Source organism: Bombyx mori, chromosome 22 (assembly GCF_030269925.1).
Source record: "Bombyx mori chromosome 22, ASM3026992v2".
NCBI classification, from domain to species: Eukaryota; Metazoa; Arthropoda; class Insecta; order Lepidoptera; family Bombycidae; genus Bombyx; species Bombyx mori.
The window spans coordinates 13,907,077-13,925,407 of record NC_085128.1 but is presented as its reverse complement, the minus strand read 5'-3'; the positions used below and the strand labels follow the sequence as shown (position 1 = coordinate 13,925,407).

General features: G+C 38.8%; 1 protein-coding gene across 2 annotated transcripts; it reads left to right on the top strand.

Moving 5' to 3' along the window:
* The first annotated feature begins 2,675 nt into the window (after window positions 1-2,675).
* LOC101739257 (exocyst complex component 4) lies at window positions 2,676-18,003 on the top strand. Of its 2 annotated transcripts, XM_062675029.1 has the most exons (18): window positions 2,676-2,882; window positions 3,084-3,245; window positions 3,409-3,578; window positions 3,937-4,090; window positions 4,269-4,392; window positions 4,712-4,869; window positions 5,330-5,544; window positions 6,067-6,163; window positions 7,148-7,313; window positions 7,701-7,836; window positions 9,301-9,462; window positions 10,508-10,599; window positions 10,699-10,802; window positions 12,289-12,420; window positions 13,432-13,578; window positions 14,160-14,321; window positions 15,561-15,752; window positions 16,708-18,003. In XM_062675029.1, the coding sequence occupies exons 1-18, from the start codon at window positions 2,826-2,828 to the stop codon at window positions 16,870-16,872; spliced, it is 2,595 nt and encodes an 864-aa protein (XP_062531013.1). In that variant the 5' UTR covers window positions 2,676-2,825; the 3' UTR covers window positions 16,873-18,003. The 2 variants fall into 2 exon arrangements, with proteins under 2 accessions (XP_062531013.1, XP_037874882.1); XM_038018954.2 differs by having other exon boundaries at window positions 10,508-10,802.
* The last annotated feature ends 328 nt before the right edge of the window (window positions 18,004-18,331 follow it).

Below are 18,331 nucleotides of genomic sequence, written 5' to 3'. Positions count from 1 at the left end.
GTATTTTTTTTAAAGGATTTTATGACCTGGTAACTAAGACTTTTAAGTCATGTCTTATTAAAATTTATATTCTAATTTTTATGAAAAATAATAATATGGAGTGAAATGAAATGAAGATGATAATTTGAGACATCAATCAACAGGAACGAAATTAAATGAAATGAGATGAGATGATATAGGATGAAATATAAACGTAGTAAAATGATAGTCATTTACTGAGATTTTTTCAGTGGACTTTTTGGAGATCCCGAGATGTTACGTACAGCGGCTTTGTTTCATTTTCCCACATGTGTGCACTTTGACAGATACTAAACATTTAAAAAACCACCGTTATTACACATTTAAACCTGAATAAACACTAAATAGACAAAATAAAACAAATCACACAACTTTACTCCACGCGTTCCCGCCAAAAAGTCTGTACTTTTTTGCTTGATTTGTTACAATGGAAAAGGAGTTTATACCCAGGCACGCAAATGGTTTAAGACAAAGACCGCAGCCATGGCTGTTGTAACAAAGTGAAATGGAAATGATTTCAGAAATTAAAACTTAACTCGGTGTGTTCGTGGTCCGCGTTCAATACGCGGGAGTCGACAGGGAGGTCGAGCGCAGAGCTTCCCTGCCGCCCTCGGACACGTTACCCCCATTACCACTTCCGAGGTTAAGGAGGCGATCGCTAACCTGCAACCACGGAAAGTTCTCGGCTCCGACGGCATCCGCAATCGCGCGCTAAAAATGTTACCAGCCCAACTAATAACAATGTTGACCATCTTAAATGCTGCTATGACGAACTGCATCTTTCCCGCGGCGTGGAAAGAAGCTGACGTTATACACAAGCCGGGCAAACTGAAGAATGAAACCGCGAGTTGCCGCCCCATCAGTCTCCTCCCGGCGATAGGCAAACTATACAAACGACTCCTTCGTAAACGCCTCTGAGACTTCGTCGCGTCCAACAAAATATTGATCGACGAGCAGTTTGGGTTGCGCGCCAAACACGCCTGCGTCCATCAAGTGCACCGCCTCACGGAGCACATCCCGACAGGACTCCCCTTCTTCGATATAGTGAAGGCATTCGACAAAGTCTGGCATAACGGTCTGATATACAAACTGTATAACATGGGAGTGCCAGACAGATTCGTGCTCATCATACGAGACTACTTGTCGAACCGTTCGTTCCGATATCGAGTCGAGGGAACGCGCTCTCGTCCCCGTCACAAAACAGCCGGAGTCCCGCAAGGCTCCGCTCTCTCCCCGTTACTGTTCAGTTTGTATGTCAACGATATACCCCGGTCTCCGGAGACCCCTCTGTGGCTCTTCGCCGATGACACGGCTATCTACTACTCGTGTAGGAAGAAGTCGTTGTTACCTGTTACATCAGTGATGGAGTCACTGATGTGACCGCAGCTACCACCATGGGACAGTGGTTCCGGAAGTGGCGCATCGACATCAACCCCACGAAAATCACAGCGGTACTCTTCAAAAAGGGTCGCCCTCCAAACACCACATTGAGCATCCCATTCCCGACTAGGCGTGTCAACACCTCCGCCTCCGCCATTCGCCCAATCATGATGTACGACCAACCCATACCGTGGGCCCTGAAGGTCAAATACTTAGTCATCACCCTCGACGGAGGGATGACATTCCGCCCTCACATAAAGACGGTACGCGACCATGCCATTTTCATACTAGGACGCCTCTGCCCGATGATATGCAGGCGAAGTAAAATGTCCCTTAGAAATAAGGTGACACTCTACAAAACTTGCTTACGCCCCGTCATGACTTATGCAAGTGTAGTGTTCGCTCACGCGGCCCGCACTAATTTAAAATCATTCCAAGTCATTCAATCCCGTTTTTGTAGGATAGCCGTCGGAGCTCCGTGGTTCGTCAGGAACGTCGACCTCCATTACGACCTGGACTTAAGAGTCCATCAGTAAGTATCTGCAGTCGGCGTCGATGCGCCACTTCGATAAAGCGGCACGACACGAGAACCCTCTCATCGTGGCCGCCGGTAACTACATTCCCGATCCTGCGGACAGAATGGAAAGCAGTCGACGTCGCCCCAAAAACGTCATTTCGGATCCTCCCCATCCACTAACGGTGCTTTTCAGTACCTCAAGCACCGGTCATCGTTCTCGTCGCAACCCTCAGACACAGTCGACTGAGTTTCTCACCGGATCTTCTTAGTGGTTCGCGTTTCCGATCTGTTGATAGATTCTGCGAAGCACGGCTCTTGCTAGGGTTCATGTTAGCAACGTCATCAGGTTTGAGCCCCGTGAGCTCACCTATTAGTTAAGGAGACGCTGATATAGCCTGTCAAGGCTATCAGCTTAGGTACGAATAAAAAAAAGGTCTATGGTCAATATACTCCACCAATATACTAAGAGTATAATCTATGCACACCCCCCATCTTCTTGTCAAATACTTTTCGGGTTCCTCCAAAAAGTCCACTGAAAAAATCTCAGTAAATGACCACCATTTTACTGCGATTATATTTCATCCCATATCATCTCATTTCATTAAATTTCATCCCAGTTGATTAATGTCTCAAATTAATCATCTTCATTTCATTTCATTCCATATTATCATTTTTCATAAAATTAAGAATATAAAGTAAAATAAGACATGACTTAAAGGTCTTAGTTACCAGGTCATAAAATCTCTTAAAACAAATCTTGTCAAATACATCAACTGTCAATCTGTAAAATGTAAAATAAAATTAGTAGGTATGTAGGTATGTATCTATCTACCCACCTATCTTTCTAGTTATTTGTTATAATTAATTCAAAAACAAAACTTTGTTTATAAACACCATTAATAGCGGCACAATGTCCTCTCCTCCACCAACGAAACCACCCCGTGGGGTTAAGCAAGGAAAAGAAACGGTGAGAAATATTTAATTATATTTTATAAACATGGATCCACCTATTATAGCTAGAAATAGGTACTGGAAAACTTCTCAAAACAGCTAAAAAAATCCAAAAGGAATAATTTATTCTTTTATTACGTTTATATTTATCATAGCGCATGTAATTGTAGCGAAAGTTTAATCTTCAAAGAAAAACCTAATTATGTACATACTTCAGAGTGGCCTGCTAATGTCGGTGATCAGAACACTGTCAGCGAGTGAGACCAATGAACAACGTGAAAAGGAACGCGCTAAACTTGAGAAAGAGTACAAGAAGAGCGATGCAAGGCTGGATGAGCTAGTTGCTGTTCATGCACAGGAGATTACGGATGTTATGCAAGTAAGAAAACAAATCTACTTTACGCCATAAAACTGTATTTTATTTGTCTAAAGATTAGACCCTAAAAAAATTTATTGTATGTACTCTAGTGAAACTTATTGAGAATTTTATATTGAATTGAAATAGGACAGTATTAAACAAATTGTAAATGTGACTGGTTTAGAAATTCACAGCTGTGGGTACAGCCTTATCAGTATGGGGACAGCATTGTGAGGCAGCAGTGGCTCGTCTGGGCGCATGCCGAGGTTTGTTACGATTAAGACGTGATGACCTAAGAAGATTGTGGGCGGATGCAAGAACCCATCACTATGCACTACAGATGTTAACTGATATGTGAGTGGACGTTATATGATAGTTATCATCCATGCTTTCAGAAATTTTATTTATTTTGTACTTAAATACCAAGAGACCTGTATATTTTGAAAAGTTTAAGGTTTAATTAACCATTTTCATCATTAACCAGTAATATATTATATATTACCCTTAATAAAATATAATAGGTATTGTGAGTCTGGAGATTGATCCTGAAACAAAATCTTAATACAACATACAATATAATTTCAGCAAGGTCATATTTTTAAACTAGAAATGCATCATCCATTAGTCAGACACAAAACTTAACTTACTATACATTACTGAATTTTCCTATTCCTTTTGAACAATAAAAATAAAAACTTATTTGTCTTGCTAGAGAACGTGTAGTAGTTTCGGAACGTGAAACTCGCGAATCGTTATCAGCTGGTCGTGTACTAGCTGCAGCTTATACATTGAAAGCTGCCCTAGATACAGCAGACACTACACTGTCCCATGTTGATGCATTAAACACCACAAGGCAGCATTTGCAGGTATATTTTCATTTATTCTGATTAAAATACTTCTTCTTAACTCTTACTTTATTTTAGTAACAAAAAACTAGTTAGTAGCTTCTACTTCAAGCTATGAACTATGAATAAGTATGATGCAATCCAAACAGTCTTAAGGGCACTGTAAGAAGAAAATAAATATTGATGTTACGGTTTTTAGGCAAAAAAACGTGAACTGGTAGATGTCATTGTTCGTCGAGTGAATGATGCTGTCTATCGTGGCGAAACAGCACCAATGACGAGAAGACTATCTGCTAGAAGGCGTACAGCAATCCTGTTGGCCGGTTTGTTAAATTTTTTGGAATTTTGTACATGACATTCAAATGCTAATAAGCACTAAGCCCTAGCACTATGACAGGTCCTTCTTCGAAGATTATGGAGAGTCTTCAGTGATGAATAAGTACAGGACTATAAGTTTCCTTGCCATAGAATCTTGTTAACTTAGTTCTGTAACAAACATTCATAAATTTCAATAATTTCTAACAAACAAATGAACAAAATTAATCTAAAAAAGGTAGATGTACAGACTCCGAAAACAAATAATTTTTGTTCCATTCCCAAATTTACAAAAAGTATTAAATTGAATTCCTTTGTAATTTGCAGAACTGACAAAGAATGAAGAAGTGACTGATGCTTATCTACAAGATATCACCCCTGAGTACGAAGCGTCACTTTCTGAAGATGACAAAACATTCGAGAGTACTGTTATGATATCACTAGAAGCCTTAGGAGTATTGGAACAACTGAAGGAAGCTACTGAGGTATACACAATATATGTACTAACGCATTTTGGAACAAATAATTGTAGAAGGGTATTAAAAATTGAAAGGTATCCCATCTAATAACACTATGAAACAATTATCCGAGATCTTATTAAATAATTGTCTTCATGTTTTAATGTACTGTTCGTATTAATTAGTCTAAAAGCTTCTTAGAATTCTTGTCAAAAAATCACTTAATTTTAACTTTAACTTAACAACACTCGTCAATGGTAAAAAAATATAAATATTTGAAATGATTTATGAATAACTTATATTAAAAACTAATCATATCACTTGGTAGACAAAACTAAAATAGAGCTTCATTAAAAAGGCCCTCTATGCTTGTTGATTAATATCAATTTGCTATTCAAAATTTGTGCAGAACACAATATAAACATATTGTGAAATACTTTTAAATAAATCTCCATAAAATATTCAATTAGTTTCGGTTAACCCACAGAAATTCAAGGTGCAAATTCAAAATGAATTATTAGAGGTCATCGATTCGGTCTCTCGCCGAATCATCGATGAAGGCGATGTAGAAATTGACCAGGAGTGTGACGAGGATGGCGAGACACAAGAAGCCGAGGGAGTGACAGAGGCCGGGAGACCACTCGCCAGACTGGTCGCTAGTCTGGGAGAAGAGCTTAGGGCGTGCGCTGCAAGAAATAAGAGGTTTCATTCTTACTTAAAAACTACTTTTAGTCATAATTGACTGAACTTGTGTCAAAATTCCGTCACTTTAAAAAAAAAGACTTGCTGTGGGACTTATTGTTCAGACAACTCTCGACAGCCTGCAATGGATTTGTTTTGTAAGCGCATGAGCAATCGGTACGATTTGTCATAGTCAATTGGTTCTGTGAGGACCTTGCTACATGCATTAAATGAGAAACTATAAAATTATTAGCAAGAATAAAAATGAATAATCTGATTTTAAGCAGTTACTGGAGCCCATAAGCCACATGAAGTGAATATCAGTGTTCGTACCGACACGTTAAGCCAGTTTGAATTTCTAGAGAAACAGTTTGTTTTAATCTGTATCAGACTGGCCCTCACACTCACAGAAGATTAGATGATGAGCGGTTGGATTTAATGGAAACACTATTCTGTTCCGTGTTAAAAATTGGCCTTATAAATATAACCCAAATAAAGCTGTATAGCGAAAATATTGATAACTCCCCAAAAAAACATTAATAGGCTTTTGCAGTTATGGCGAGGTGCCTTACAGAAACATCGACTGTCTGATGCAACTCTGCACACAGAACAACACTACTGGAGTGCCGTACAACAAGTTGTAAGTAAGAACTGTAAACAGTGAAAGCTTTTATATATTGTCTGGGGTTGAATGATTTAAAAAGTTGATGATCAAGGCAAATTCTTTTGTGTTCAACGTTGACATTCATAAGAAAAAAAAACGAATATAAATATTCATTATTGTTATTCACTCAAGCACTCACGCAAGACATTTACACAAGCGAGATCAATGACTCTATGAGAAACGGGGAGTGGATGAAATTGCAATAAGTTGTTGCTTTCCATAAGCCTATTTCTGCTGTTGTAGTGTAAAAACTCAGACCTTAGAGCTCATGTATCAAGGTGGTTTTTTTTCTTATTGCCCTTGTAGGCAGACGAGCATACGACCCGTCTGATGGGGAATGGTTACCGTCGCCCATGGACTTTAGCAATGTCAGGGGCAAAGCCAAGCCACTGCGCCATTTACGTTGTTGATATCAATGGGGTCCGGCACCCACTTAACACCAGGTGGGCCGTGACCTCGTCCACTCATCTAAGTAATAAAAATAAAATAAAGAGGCACAAGAAAAATGAACATGTACCGTGCAACATTCGGTTGCTCTCGGGCGTCATCGGTCGCGAACGGAGTTCCCGTACGCGCAGGTGTCCCGTGACGTCATGCAACGAGATTGGCGCGCGTCGATTTAAGTTGATATTAAAACGTAATTTTAGTTTTAATTTGTATCTTGTAGTGCCTAGCGTTATTTACTTACTCTTTTAGTTTATATTATAACATTGTACACATTATAGGTATTGTGGAAATGGTGTGTTTGACTTTTATATGTTCAGAGTAAAATATTTCGCGAATACGAACAACAAAAAACAAACCACATGCCAAAATGGAAGTTTATTTTTTTAGCTTTACCAATGTATGTCTAACAGTGAACTTAATAAGCTGTTACTGTATGAATTTATGATGCATAACATTAAGTCTAAACCGCCCTTAAAGAGCTTGAAGAAATTATAACATGTATTCTCTTGGCAGCTTCAACTTCTGCTGACTGAATACTTGGAGATAGAGAGCGTGAACTTAGCAGCTCAGCGCTCTGGCACTACCACAGTAGAAGCGGCCGGTTCCCAACTACGTCTGACCGACTACTTCTCCAAGAAACGACCTCAGAGGCAACACACCAAACTCTTCAGATTTACAGGTCAGCGTCATGTTAAAATTGTTATGTTTTTCTTTAAATCTATACTGTATTATCTATCTATCTATCTTCTATCTATATATACATAAAAATGAATTGCTGTTCGTTAGTCTCGCTAAAACTCGAGAACGGCTGGACCGATTTGGCTAATCTTGGTCTTGAATTATTTGTGGAAGTCCAGAGAAGGTTTAAAGGTAGATAGATAAATATGAAAATGCTCGGAATTAAATAAAAATAACAATTTTGTTTTTCCTTTGATGTGTCTACGGTAACCACTCACCATCAGGTGGGCCGTATGCTCGTCTGCCTATATGGGCAATAAAAAAAAATCATAGGTCAGTTGTTTTTCTCAGCACGAGATAGGTAACGTCGGATCCATTGTTTGTACAGGCCCTACCGCAGTGACGCCCAGTCTGCAGGCTCGCCGGCACGGGTACCCGCTGGTGTGCCGCGCCGACCCGGCTCATCTGCACGCGGTGTTGCCAGCTCTGCACGCCTTGTGTGCCGACATCGAACCTCTTACAGGGTGAGATTATCATTCACAATACTTGTTTAATTCTTAAAGGCTTTCGTAATGTTCTTCTTCTTCTAAGTCGGTCTGTTCATTGCTGAAGGTCGTGTCTGATTTGAAATGTTGACCACTCGATACACTATGCTTTCCCACATCATCCTATCCTCGGCGGTACTTGTAATACATAATATAATAATAGTCATAATGTTACAATACTAAAACCTTGTGCAATTTCATTGCAATATTATTTGATCATGTAACTTCGTTTTTTATTTTGAATTGAATATTTAACTATAGATCACGAAATTTTGCTTTTGTACGCGTATTATAATTACGCACTAGTAGTTCCTATTATTGTTCGTTCATTTTTAAAGAAAAAGAAAGAAAATGCTTCTCAAGTCCCATTTCGGATGCACATAGTGATGTCTAATTTTTCTCTTCCATTCTTTTCTATCAGCCTTCATCTCAACACTCACTCCTCTCTCTCCCTCATATCGTCATTCACACACTCCATTCATGTCTTCTTCGGTCGACCTCTTCCCCCTCTACCTTGCGCTACCATTTCCATACATCTCCTAGTCCAGCGGTCGGGGAACCGGGGTAAATTATCCCAAATGAGGTAAAATGAAATTTTGGAGGGTAAAAATGAAACTTTTGTGAGTAAAAAGTATATATTCAATTGAAACTTCTTTAAAATCGTTGTGATTTCAAACTCGATGAAACGTAATGAAACGAAACGAAAAAAAAATTTTTTTTTTTCAAAGTTATCATGATGCCTATAATATGAATGCTAAAAAGAAGCGATTTCGTATTTTTTTGTTCTTCGCCATGGGGTAATATCAACTTGAACAAAAATATTTTGGGGTAATAATTAAAAAAGTTCCCCGACCGCTGTCCTAGTCACATGCATCTTCTCTCTACGCATCACATGTCCATAGCATATTATCATAACTAATGGCCCCACAGTAGTCGAGATCCGACTATAATTAATTGAAATTATAAGTTTAAACATTATTATGATTCTATTGTCAAACACTATTATATTTCGATAATATAATCACAGTATTCGCCAAAACTGCACTATAGATCAATAATATTAAAGACAAACAATATTAATCTATTTTCAATTCGACCACAGACTTTAAACAATAACAAAAGTTTCCCAATTGACAGTAAACAAAGAGTATATTTTTATGTATGTGTTGTGTCAAATGCATGGTAGTGTGTGTAATGTTTTCTTTATTGATATAAGTATCTTTTATGCATTATTTTTAAAAAATATTGGCATTGTGCACTCCTTCTCTATATTCTCTATAAGTGTGAGAAATTTTGTACTCCTCCGTCCGCGCAATTTGCGTAAAAAGGGGTACAAAGTTTTTGCTGCACGTATTAATATATAGATTATAATTAAATTATTCATCTTAATAAAACCTATATTAATAATTAAAAATTGTTGAAATTCTACGTCTTGTTTCGTAGTGGCGGCGAATGTTCGTTACGTGCGTTTATAACGGACTACGTGCGCACAGGCGAAAGCGAGAGACTGGCTAGTATCGCGCGCGCCGCTATTGACGAGGCCATGAGATCTCCGTCCGCTTGGAGAGAAAGAGTTCCACCACCCGCTACCAACGCTAAATCTGGGTGAGTTGAATGATAAATGATAAAAAAACAAAAACATTATCAAGTCAAAGTGTACTGTAGTTATGTACTGGTGGTGGGACCTCTAATGAGTCCGCGTGAGTAGGTACCACCACCTTGCCTATTTCTGCCGTGAAGCAGTAATGCGTTTCGGCTTGAAGGATGGGGCAGCCGTTGTAACTATACTTGAGACCTTAGAACTTATATCTCAAGGTGGGTAGCGCATTTACGTCGTAGATGTCTATGGGCTCCAGTAACCACTTAACACCAGGTGGGCTGTGAGCTTGTCCACCCATCTAAGCAATAAAAAAAGAAAGAATACTACATTACATACGATAATCTACCTGCTCTTCTAGAAACTTTGCGTGAATCAGTACCAACGTAAATCTAATTAATCTTCTTCATCTTAGTCGTACACTCTTGACCTGGTCGTGGTGATACATCAATCGAAATCCTTCGATACCGATGCTCTCGCAATTCGACGCCATGTGGCACTATGTTTTGCAGAGTGAGAGCAATCGTTTACGTTTAATCGTACATAAGACGTGAGCGTACTTGCTAAATTTAAAAGTGTATATAAAAACACTTGTTAAGTACTTTGTAAATTAATTGTATTAATATAACCTAACTTAATAATCTATAAGCTATCTATACTAATATAAATAAATCTACAGTGGTTTTTACGGATGTTCCGTTATAACTACTGAACCATGCATCCGATTGACTTGAAACTTGATATACATGTAGAAAATACATGTACTTAATGGATAGGCTAATATTTATATGAGTGTTGGACTCCCTAAACCAGTTGCGGGGTCGTTAATGTTGAGAATCTTTGTGGGGGTGAGAATTAATAATGTTAATTTTAAATGCCCAGCGAAGTGGACGGGTACAGCTAGTGTTTATATAGAGCGAGTTACCTGCAGTCAAACTGCGTAAGCAGTTTTGCGAGGCATGGTTTAAATGAAAATGTAACTTTTTATTATTAAATATACATGTTGGATCTAATCAATCAGAAGTTACAATTAATAAAACGTGTTTCATCCAGGGAGCGTCACCGCGTCGTGTTCGCGTGCTGCGCGTACAGCTGGCAGGCGGTGCACGGCGCGATGCGGCACGCGCGTCGCTGCGGCGCGAGCGGCGGCACGGAGGCGGCGCGCGCGGTGGCGGGTACATTGACCCCGCTGGCGACACAGTGCCGCGCGTGCCCGCACGCCGCGCCGCCCGCCGCCGCGCGCGCCGCCCGCTGGCTCGCCGACGACGACATCGTGCGGTTCCTGCAGTCGCTGCACAACTGGAAGGCGATGACCGGCGACGTGCCCGAAACCAAACAGAGCGCTCAGGTGCTCCAACCGTTCTGTACTCAAAATAATATAATCATCTTCATATGAAGGCATGAGTCCAGCGGCGGATTAAAGGTCCAAAGCGCCCTAGGCAATCGCTTTATCGGCGCCCCTGTACCGGCCATTAATAAATGGCCATCATAATACTATAAATTTTAACTAGTTGTTTTTGCAATTACGATGACGTTGTATCATCAATCCCTAGATTTTAGTAGACCAGGATATTTAGTTCAGACATTTACTTCTTAATCGTCGATATGTTATTTTCTTTATTTATTTAAAAATTCTGAGCTCGCGCGCCCCTTGTAACCACACGCCCCTAGACACGTGCCTAGTTTGCCTTACGGATAATCCGCCTCTGCATGAGTCCTACCACGAGTATGTAAGTCACAAAACTTCCTAGTCAGAAGACTATGCCTAAAAATAAGGTTGGCGTGATAATATAGTATTATTATAATAGTTTCCAAACTTTTATATCTGATTAAATGATTCAAATAATCATTGATATTTTAAAAGCAAGTAACTCATTGGAAAGTTGCAGAAACGAACCTGTGCTTAATGGTACATTTTAAATCTGTAATTGTAAAATCTCGATGATTCTTCGTTAAATTTATCGATATGGTTTCGTTACTAGTGGTAGGACCTCTCGTGAGCCCGCACGGGTAGGTACCACCATCTCGCCTATTTCTGCCGTGAAGCAGTAATGCCGTTTCGGTTTGAAGGGTGGGGCAGCCGTTGTACTGTTACATGTGAGGCCTTAGAACTCATGTCTCAAGGTGGGTGGCGCATTTACATTGTAGATTGTAGAAAAATTATAATTTACCTTGAAGATGTCTATGGGCTCCAGTAAACACTCAATGCCAGGTGGGCCGTGAGGTCGTCCAACCAACTAAGCAATAAAAAAAGTGCATAGTGGGTTAAGTACCATTTTTAAGATTTTTGAGTATTTGTACATTGAATGAAGGAGTTATATATATATCAACCATATTAGACCTTAAAGCTCCGGGCTTAAAGGCTATTTTTAGAAATTGCACGTGATAAAGTAGTTATGTACGAAGAAAAAGTACAAGTAACAAAAGTTTGTTGCCCATTTTCTTCCAAATTAACAAATTATATCATATCCCCTTCATCCACTCATGTCTTCATATACATATTGTTTGGATCCAGTACTTAATGACTAGAAGTTAGTCCTGTGATGCATAATTCAAGACATGTCTTTACTAGTAAATTTTTCCGATTTACTATTAATTTGTCCAATTTACTTTTAAAACAATGTGCACATTCAGAAGTGTGAATTCAATATTGTACTCATTTTTTTTACTTAAGTTGAATATTAATGTATGTAGATTCTATTTAGTTCTGTGACCATAGTAAAAAAAATGCATTTCTTATTCTATTTTTTTTTAAGTGTTTCGCATATTTGTAAAATGAACGAGGTTGAATCCTAATGTTCCTCTATTCCCAAACGAATTATTAAATGTTGCAGGAACTGAAACAGGCCTACGAACGGGAAGCCGAGATCTTGGGTTCGAGTTTGGGCGACGGCGCCGTTACACGCAAAGAAATCATATCGGACATGAATACGCTCGCCGACATAGCCGTCCTGTGCGAGACAATGGTATAAAACTCACTGAGCACAATTTAAACGTATTGAATTCAAAGTTTAATGAGGCTTATTCCTAGATCGGAAACAGTACTTCTATTTGAGAGCTGCTTTATGAAAATCTTTTTTTTTATTGCTTAGATTGCTGGACGATCTCACGGCCCACTTGGTGTTAAGTGGTTACTGGAGCCCATAGACATCCACGACGTATATGCGCCACCCACCTTGAGATATAAGTTCTAAGGTCTAAAGTATAGTTACAACGGCTGCCCCACCCTTCAAACCGAAACGCATTACTGCTTTACGGCAGAAATAAGCGGAGTGGTGGTACCTACCCGTGCGGACTCACAGGAGGTCCTACCACCAGTAATTACGCAAATTATAATTTTGCGGGTTTCATTTTTATTACACGATGTTATTCCTTCACCGTGGAAGCCAATCGTGATCATTTGTTGAGTATTTCATTAGTAAAATTGGTACCCGCCTGAGATTCGAACACCGGTGCATCGCTCAACACGTCTTATCCGTTAGGCCACGACGACTCCTAGCTTTAGATATGGCTATAGAGGCCTCTATCAACAAATGGAATAATCCTAGAGCGAGTGATCGACTTGTCTCAAACGAGCATTGCTGACATCCATGAGCGACAGTAACCATCACCAGGTGGGCCCTATGATCGAATGCCTTCACGGGAAATAACAAAAAAAAAGAAGTGAAAACAATTTTATGGGTACGTCTGACTATGCAACCAAGTGTGCTGGAATCCATCGACTTTGTCAGGTGGTATACTTCGTAGGCTTATATGATGAATCATTAAATCAAAGTCAATGGATGGTCTTCACACTAGAAACCACGATTGGAGAAAGACAGGATCCTGGTCTATATATGTATTAATTTAGCGAAACTATGGCAAATACCACTAGCTCCTACCCACTTTCCTTCAGAAAAGCTGTAATCCAACAATAATGAGCCGTAAAACCTAGAAAATAAAGTTCAGTATATACGGTCTCTTACTTCACGTTACAGGATTGGCTAAGTGCAAATATAAGAAGCATTCCCTCAATGTTATCCGGTGCAATAAAGCTCTCCGAGAAATTCCTGAACGACATATCTGCTGCAGCGTCTGTATTCGATGAGATAACACATAAATGCTTGCTTTTCTTGCATTTGGAGGTGAGTTCGAACAATTAATTTAACGCACCTTAATTTGTCAGGAATATCATTTTTTTAATCATCATCTATACATAGGCCTCTCCAATTACTTGACACTGAGGATGATTCTCGGCTTTTCTCATCCAGCTCCTGCCAGCCGCTCTGCACAAGTCATCACTCCACGGAGCCTGAGTTGCTTACATATTGAGTATTGATCGAATAGACCTATAGTGTGTAATGTAGTTAGTAGGACTTGTAGCTCCACTTTCAATCCATATTCAATTAAACAGACCACTGCACTATACTACACTCAAGAGAGTATCATCGAATTTTACTGGTGGTAGGACCTCTTGTGAGTCCGCGCGGGTAGTTACCACCGCCCTGCCTATTTCCGCGAAGCAGTAATGCGTTTCGGTCTGAAGGGTAGGGCAGCCGTTGTAACTATACTGAAATATTAGAACTTATATCTCAAGGTGGGTAGCGCATTTACGTTGTAGATGTCTATAGGCTCTAGTAACCACTTAACACCAGGTGGGCTATGAGCTCGTCCACCCCCATCAAAGCAATAAAAAAAAATGTAAATTTTATTGAACTTATTTCAGATGCGCATAGAGTGCTTTCATTATTTGGGTCAAGAGGATCGCGAAGGTGAAAACGGCTCCGAAGCGGACAGCCAACAGTCCGGAGGAGCAGCGCAGCTGGCCCACGCGCTGCTGGCCTTCCACGAACACGCGTCGGCTGTACTGGCGCCCTCTAGGCTCGCTGTCAGTAAACCAATTGTATAATGTATCTGTTACGGTAAAAGTAGATATTGCGGTAAATGTACACATACATGTAGAATAGGGATCGCAGCGCATAAAATAAAACTTTCACTGTTCCAAAATTCAGTTATAATAATAATTAATAATTAACAGTTTTATTACGTCTTGCTCATTTTTCAACCGTCTTCGCCATCTTTCTATTCTCTGTCATTCTTTTCTCCCTTTCTTTCCGTTTTCTCTCACTCACATCTTAACGTTCCGTTTCACACTCTATTCATACGTTCCGTTCTTACCAATCCTACATACATTATATTCAGTTCACATATACCTAACTGTTTGGCAAATGTGCACATTTACCGGTAAAAGTGTACATTTCCCAAGAGTGTACATTTACCGTAACATATTGACTGAAATCTGAAACTGATCAAGTCTGAGGAACTCACGTGGTAGTGGAACATAGTGAAATATTATACAGCAGACAAAGCTTACAATCCACTTGCAAGAGTGATCATAGTCACTCAAAGACATCCGCTATGCCACAACTTGCGTACTCTTACGCAAAGTACTCTTTGAACCACGTTTGTTGAAGTAACTATAAATCTTCAATATCTCTGAAGATAAAACTATACTCACATTGAGGTATTTTTTACAAATCTAAACAAAAAATAAAATAAGTAAATAAAAGTTTGTTCATGTGAAGAAAAAAAATAATCCTTTTCGGAAACCATCATTTTTAATGAAAAGCAAGTTATTGGAAACAAACACTGGTAACACTGCAACAATCGACTGTGCTGATATTTCATATTACTTCTTTAATTTTTGGCTCCGGCACGGCTTGTGCCAGCCAGCCAGCGTCAAATATTAAGATTTTTATAATTCGCCGTTTTAATTATTTACAGTTTATGAATGATAAAAAACGAAGGAAACTTAATCAATTGGCATGAAATTAAATGGTTTGTAAATGAGATGAGATGAGAAAGGATGAAATATAATCGCAGTAAAATGGTGGTCATTTACTGAGCCTTTTTCGATGGACTTTTTGGAGGACCCCGAGAAGTTACGTTCAGCGGCTTTGTTTCATTTTCTCACATATAACTAAACAGTTAATAAACCACCGTTATTACAAATTTTAACCTGAAGAAACACTAAATAGACAAAAAAGAAATTACACAACTTCACTCCTCGCGTTCCCGCCAAAAAGTTTCATATTTCATTTTTATATACATGTGTTGTTTGTTACAGTATATATTCAACGGTATAGGCGAGATGATGTCGGCCGCGGTAGTGTGGAGGTGGCAGGGGGAGCGCGGGGCGGAGGGCGGGGCGGCGGCTCGACTCGCGACACTGCGCCACTGTCTCGCTGCGCTACATCTACCTCACGATGGCTTACATAGAGCGCACGCGTACTTACATCTGTTAGCGTGTACTCCGCAGGTATGACGTCACATGTTTGCGAAACGGCCTCCGAGTTTTTTTTTTTACTGCCTTTCCCCGTTCATAGGCTCAACGGGATCTTATTGGTCTGTATTTTTTCATTCATACCAGTTCTCGCATTTATGCCTCTCGCACTTTCACACTTCATACTACACGTTCATCCATCACCTTTCTTTCTTATCTGGTAAATTACTCCCGCTACTTTATACTACTTGTACCTATAAATTAATATAAATTTTTTCAGTGTTGTTATCTTTATTTCAATAAACGGTTTTTTTTACACTATAGCATTTTTGGGGTATCTTTACATTACTAATTACTTTGTACAATGTTCTCTTACATTCTAAAATTTTATATTTTTTTATTCTATGCTTATGATCTATTTACATTTATATTCTTATTTCTATACATTATCATACTTTGTTATTTGTATTTTTGTTCCTATGTCTATATGTTTATCTGTGGACACCGTTTCCCAGTGGTTATTGGTGCATTTTGCTGTAATGGCTTGTAACCCAATTGCACATATTTTCCTACTCACTTATTATCTTCATTACTTATTTATTAGCTACTTAAGGCCTCGAGGTTGGGAACCGCTGGCTTAGCGAGAGTGGCATTCAGTCTTCAGGTTTATGAACGACGGACATGCTATTATCAACCTGCCTATTTCTGCTGCTTGTGCGTTTCGGCTAGAAGGATTGGACAGCCATTACACAATACATTTGGGACCGATTTTATGTCTGTTTGTGATGTCCATAAGCTCCGGTGACCACCTGACACCAGGTTGTGCCGTTAAACCGATAGCGTTATAAAATCAACTAATATTAATAGTGCCTTTGGACATAATTTTCCTATTATTACTCTGTACTGTGTCTTGTTTTCTGTGTGTACATAAACAAATAAATAAATAAATAAAAATAAATAATATTAAAGTACTATACTTATCGAACTACAGGAAATAATAACGTCAGTACGCGAAAAGGGTGCTCAATTCACGGAGTTGGAGTATTTGAACGCTTTCAAGGTTATCGGCGTTCGGCGTAACGTGTCCTCGGGCGACATGAAAATACATCTAAAACAACTATCGACCGCTCTGGGTCACGTCGGTGTTACCGTGTGATAACAGTTTAGTGTTGCAATTCTTGTGAGGCTATATATTGTGTCGACGAGCATCTTGTGAGGCTATATGTGTTGGTTGCTTTATTTATACTGTGGGTGGCGGCTACGGTGGGTGCTGCCAGGTAATTTGAAAGAAAAAAGGTAATTTGAAGGAAAACACAAAGAAAATACCTTTTGAATATAAAAAAAAAACACTTATACTTTACTTACTTACACTTTTTTTTTGTATTGCTTAGAGAGGTGGACAAGCTTGTAAGCTTGTCCACGGCTGTAGCTCACCTGTGTGTTAAGTAGTTATTGGAACCCATAGACATCTACAACGTAACTGCGGCCACTTACCTTGAAATATGAGTTCTAAGGTCTGAGTATAGTTACAACGGCTGCCCCACCCTACAAACCGAACTCGTTCTCTCTCTTTCTCATTATGTGTCATTATTCACCCGTGTCATTATGAGACTTTATTATCAGTCTATTTAAAATACCACAAACATATTGATTTACTAATATTTAATATGTCGACATAGCAGCACTGAGAAGTCATTCTTAAGCATAATTTATGAACTAATGAAATAAAGATTTAGAACGAAAAATATTGATGTATTATAACTTACATATTTTATGAAAATGTGGCTTAGAAATAGTAATGGTAGTTCATCAGTTAAAAATATTATAGACATCATTAAAGATGTATAACTTATACATGTTTATAAATGGTCACTGATGGTCCTAGGCATCTGCTATGATAGAGGTTCAAGCTGAGCTGCTGGCCATCATTTAGACTATGATATGGTGTTTCAATTTGCCTGATGTACATTTAACAGTGTAGAAAATCAGATGAACTTACGGCTCACTTGGTGTGAAATAGTGACCAAAATACACAAACATGATAACAAATACTAAACTCGTTATCAAATATAAAATTTTAATCCCATTCCAAAAGCTCAATTTAATTACACTCAATTGATTCGTATGGATGTTTTTTTAAGTTAAGATATTATTTACATATTAAAAGTATATTTATCTAAATATTTGAATAGCTAAATAATATTTATTGCAGTCTGTATGAATCTGCAAATGCCTTATAGATTGAATGTAAGTATGTAATTATTTTAACAATAAACTTTAAAAGAGACGATGTTTTTTTTTTTTATAAGCCCTCAATGTACTGCGTTCACCGTGTATCAATACAATCGCGTTTTAAAAAAAACTTCCAATCTTACCTTTTATACGGCACTTAACATATAATAGTTGAGTAGGAAATAAATACCTTTATGGAGACTTATTTACAACGATCATATTTGAGAAATCAGTAAAATGTTTTAAAGTGATGCGTATATTTATGTATCTTATTATCCAAGCAAATATACAATTTGGTTAAACTTTCTTTTATGGTCCGTCGATTTTTGGGTCGGGGTGGGAGGGGGGTAAGGGTTTACCCCTGCACCATTCCCACCCCGCGG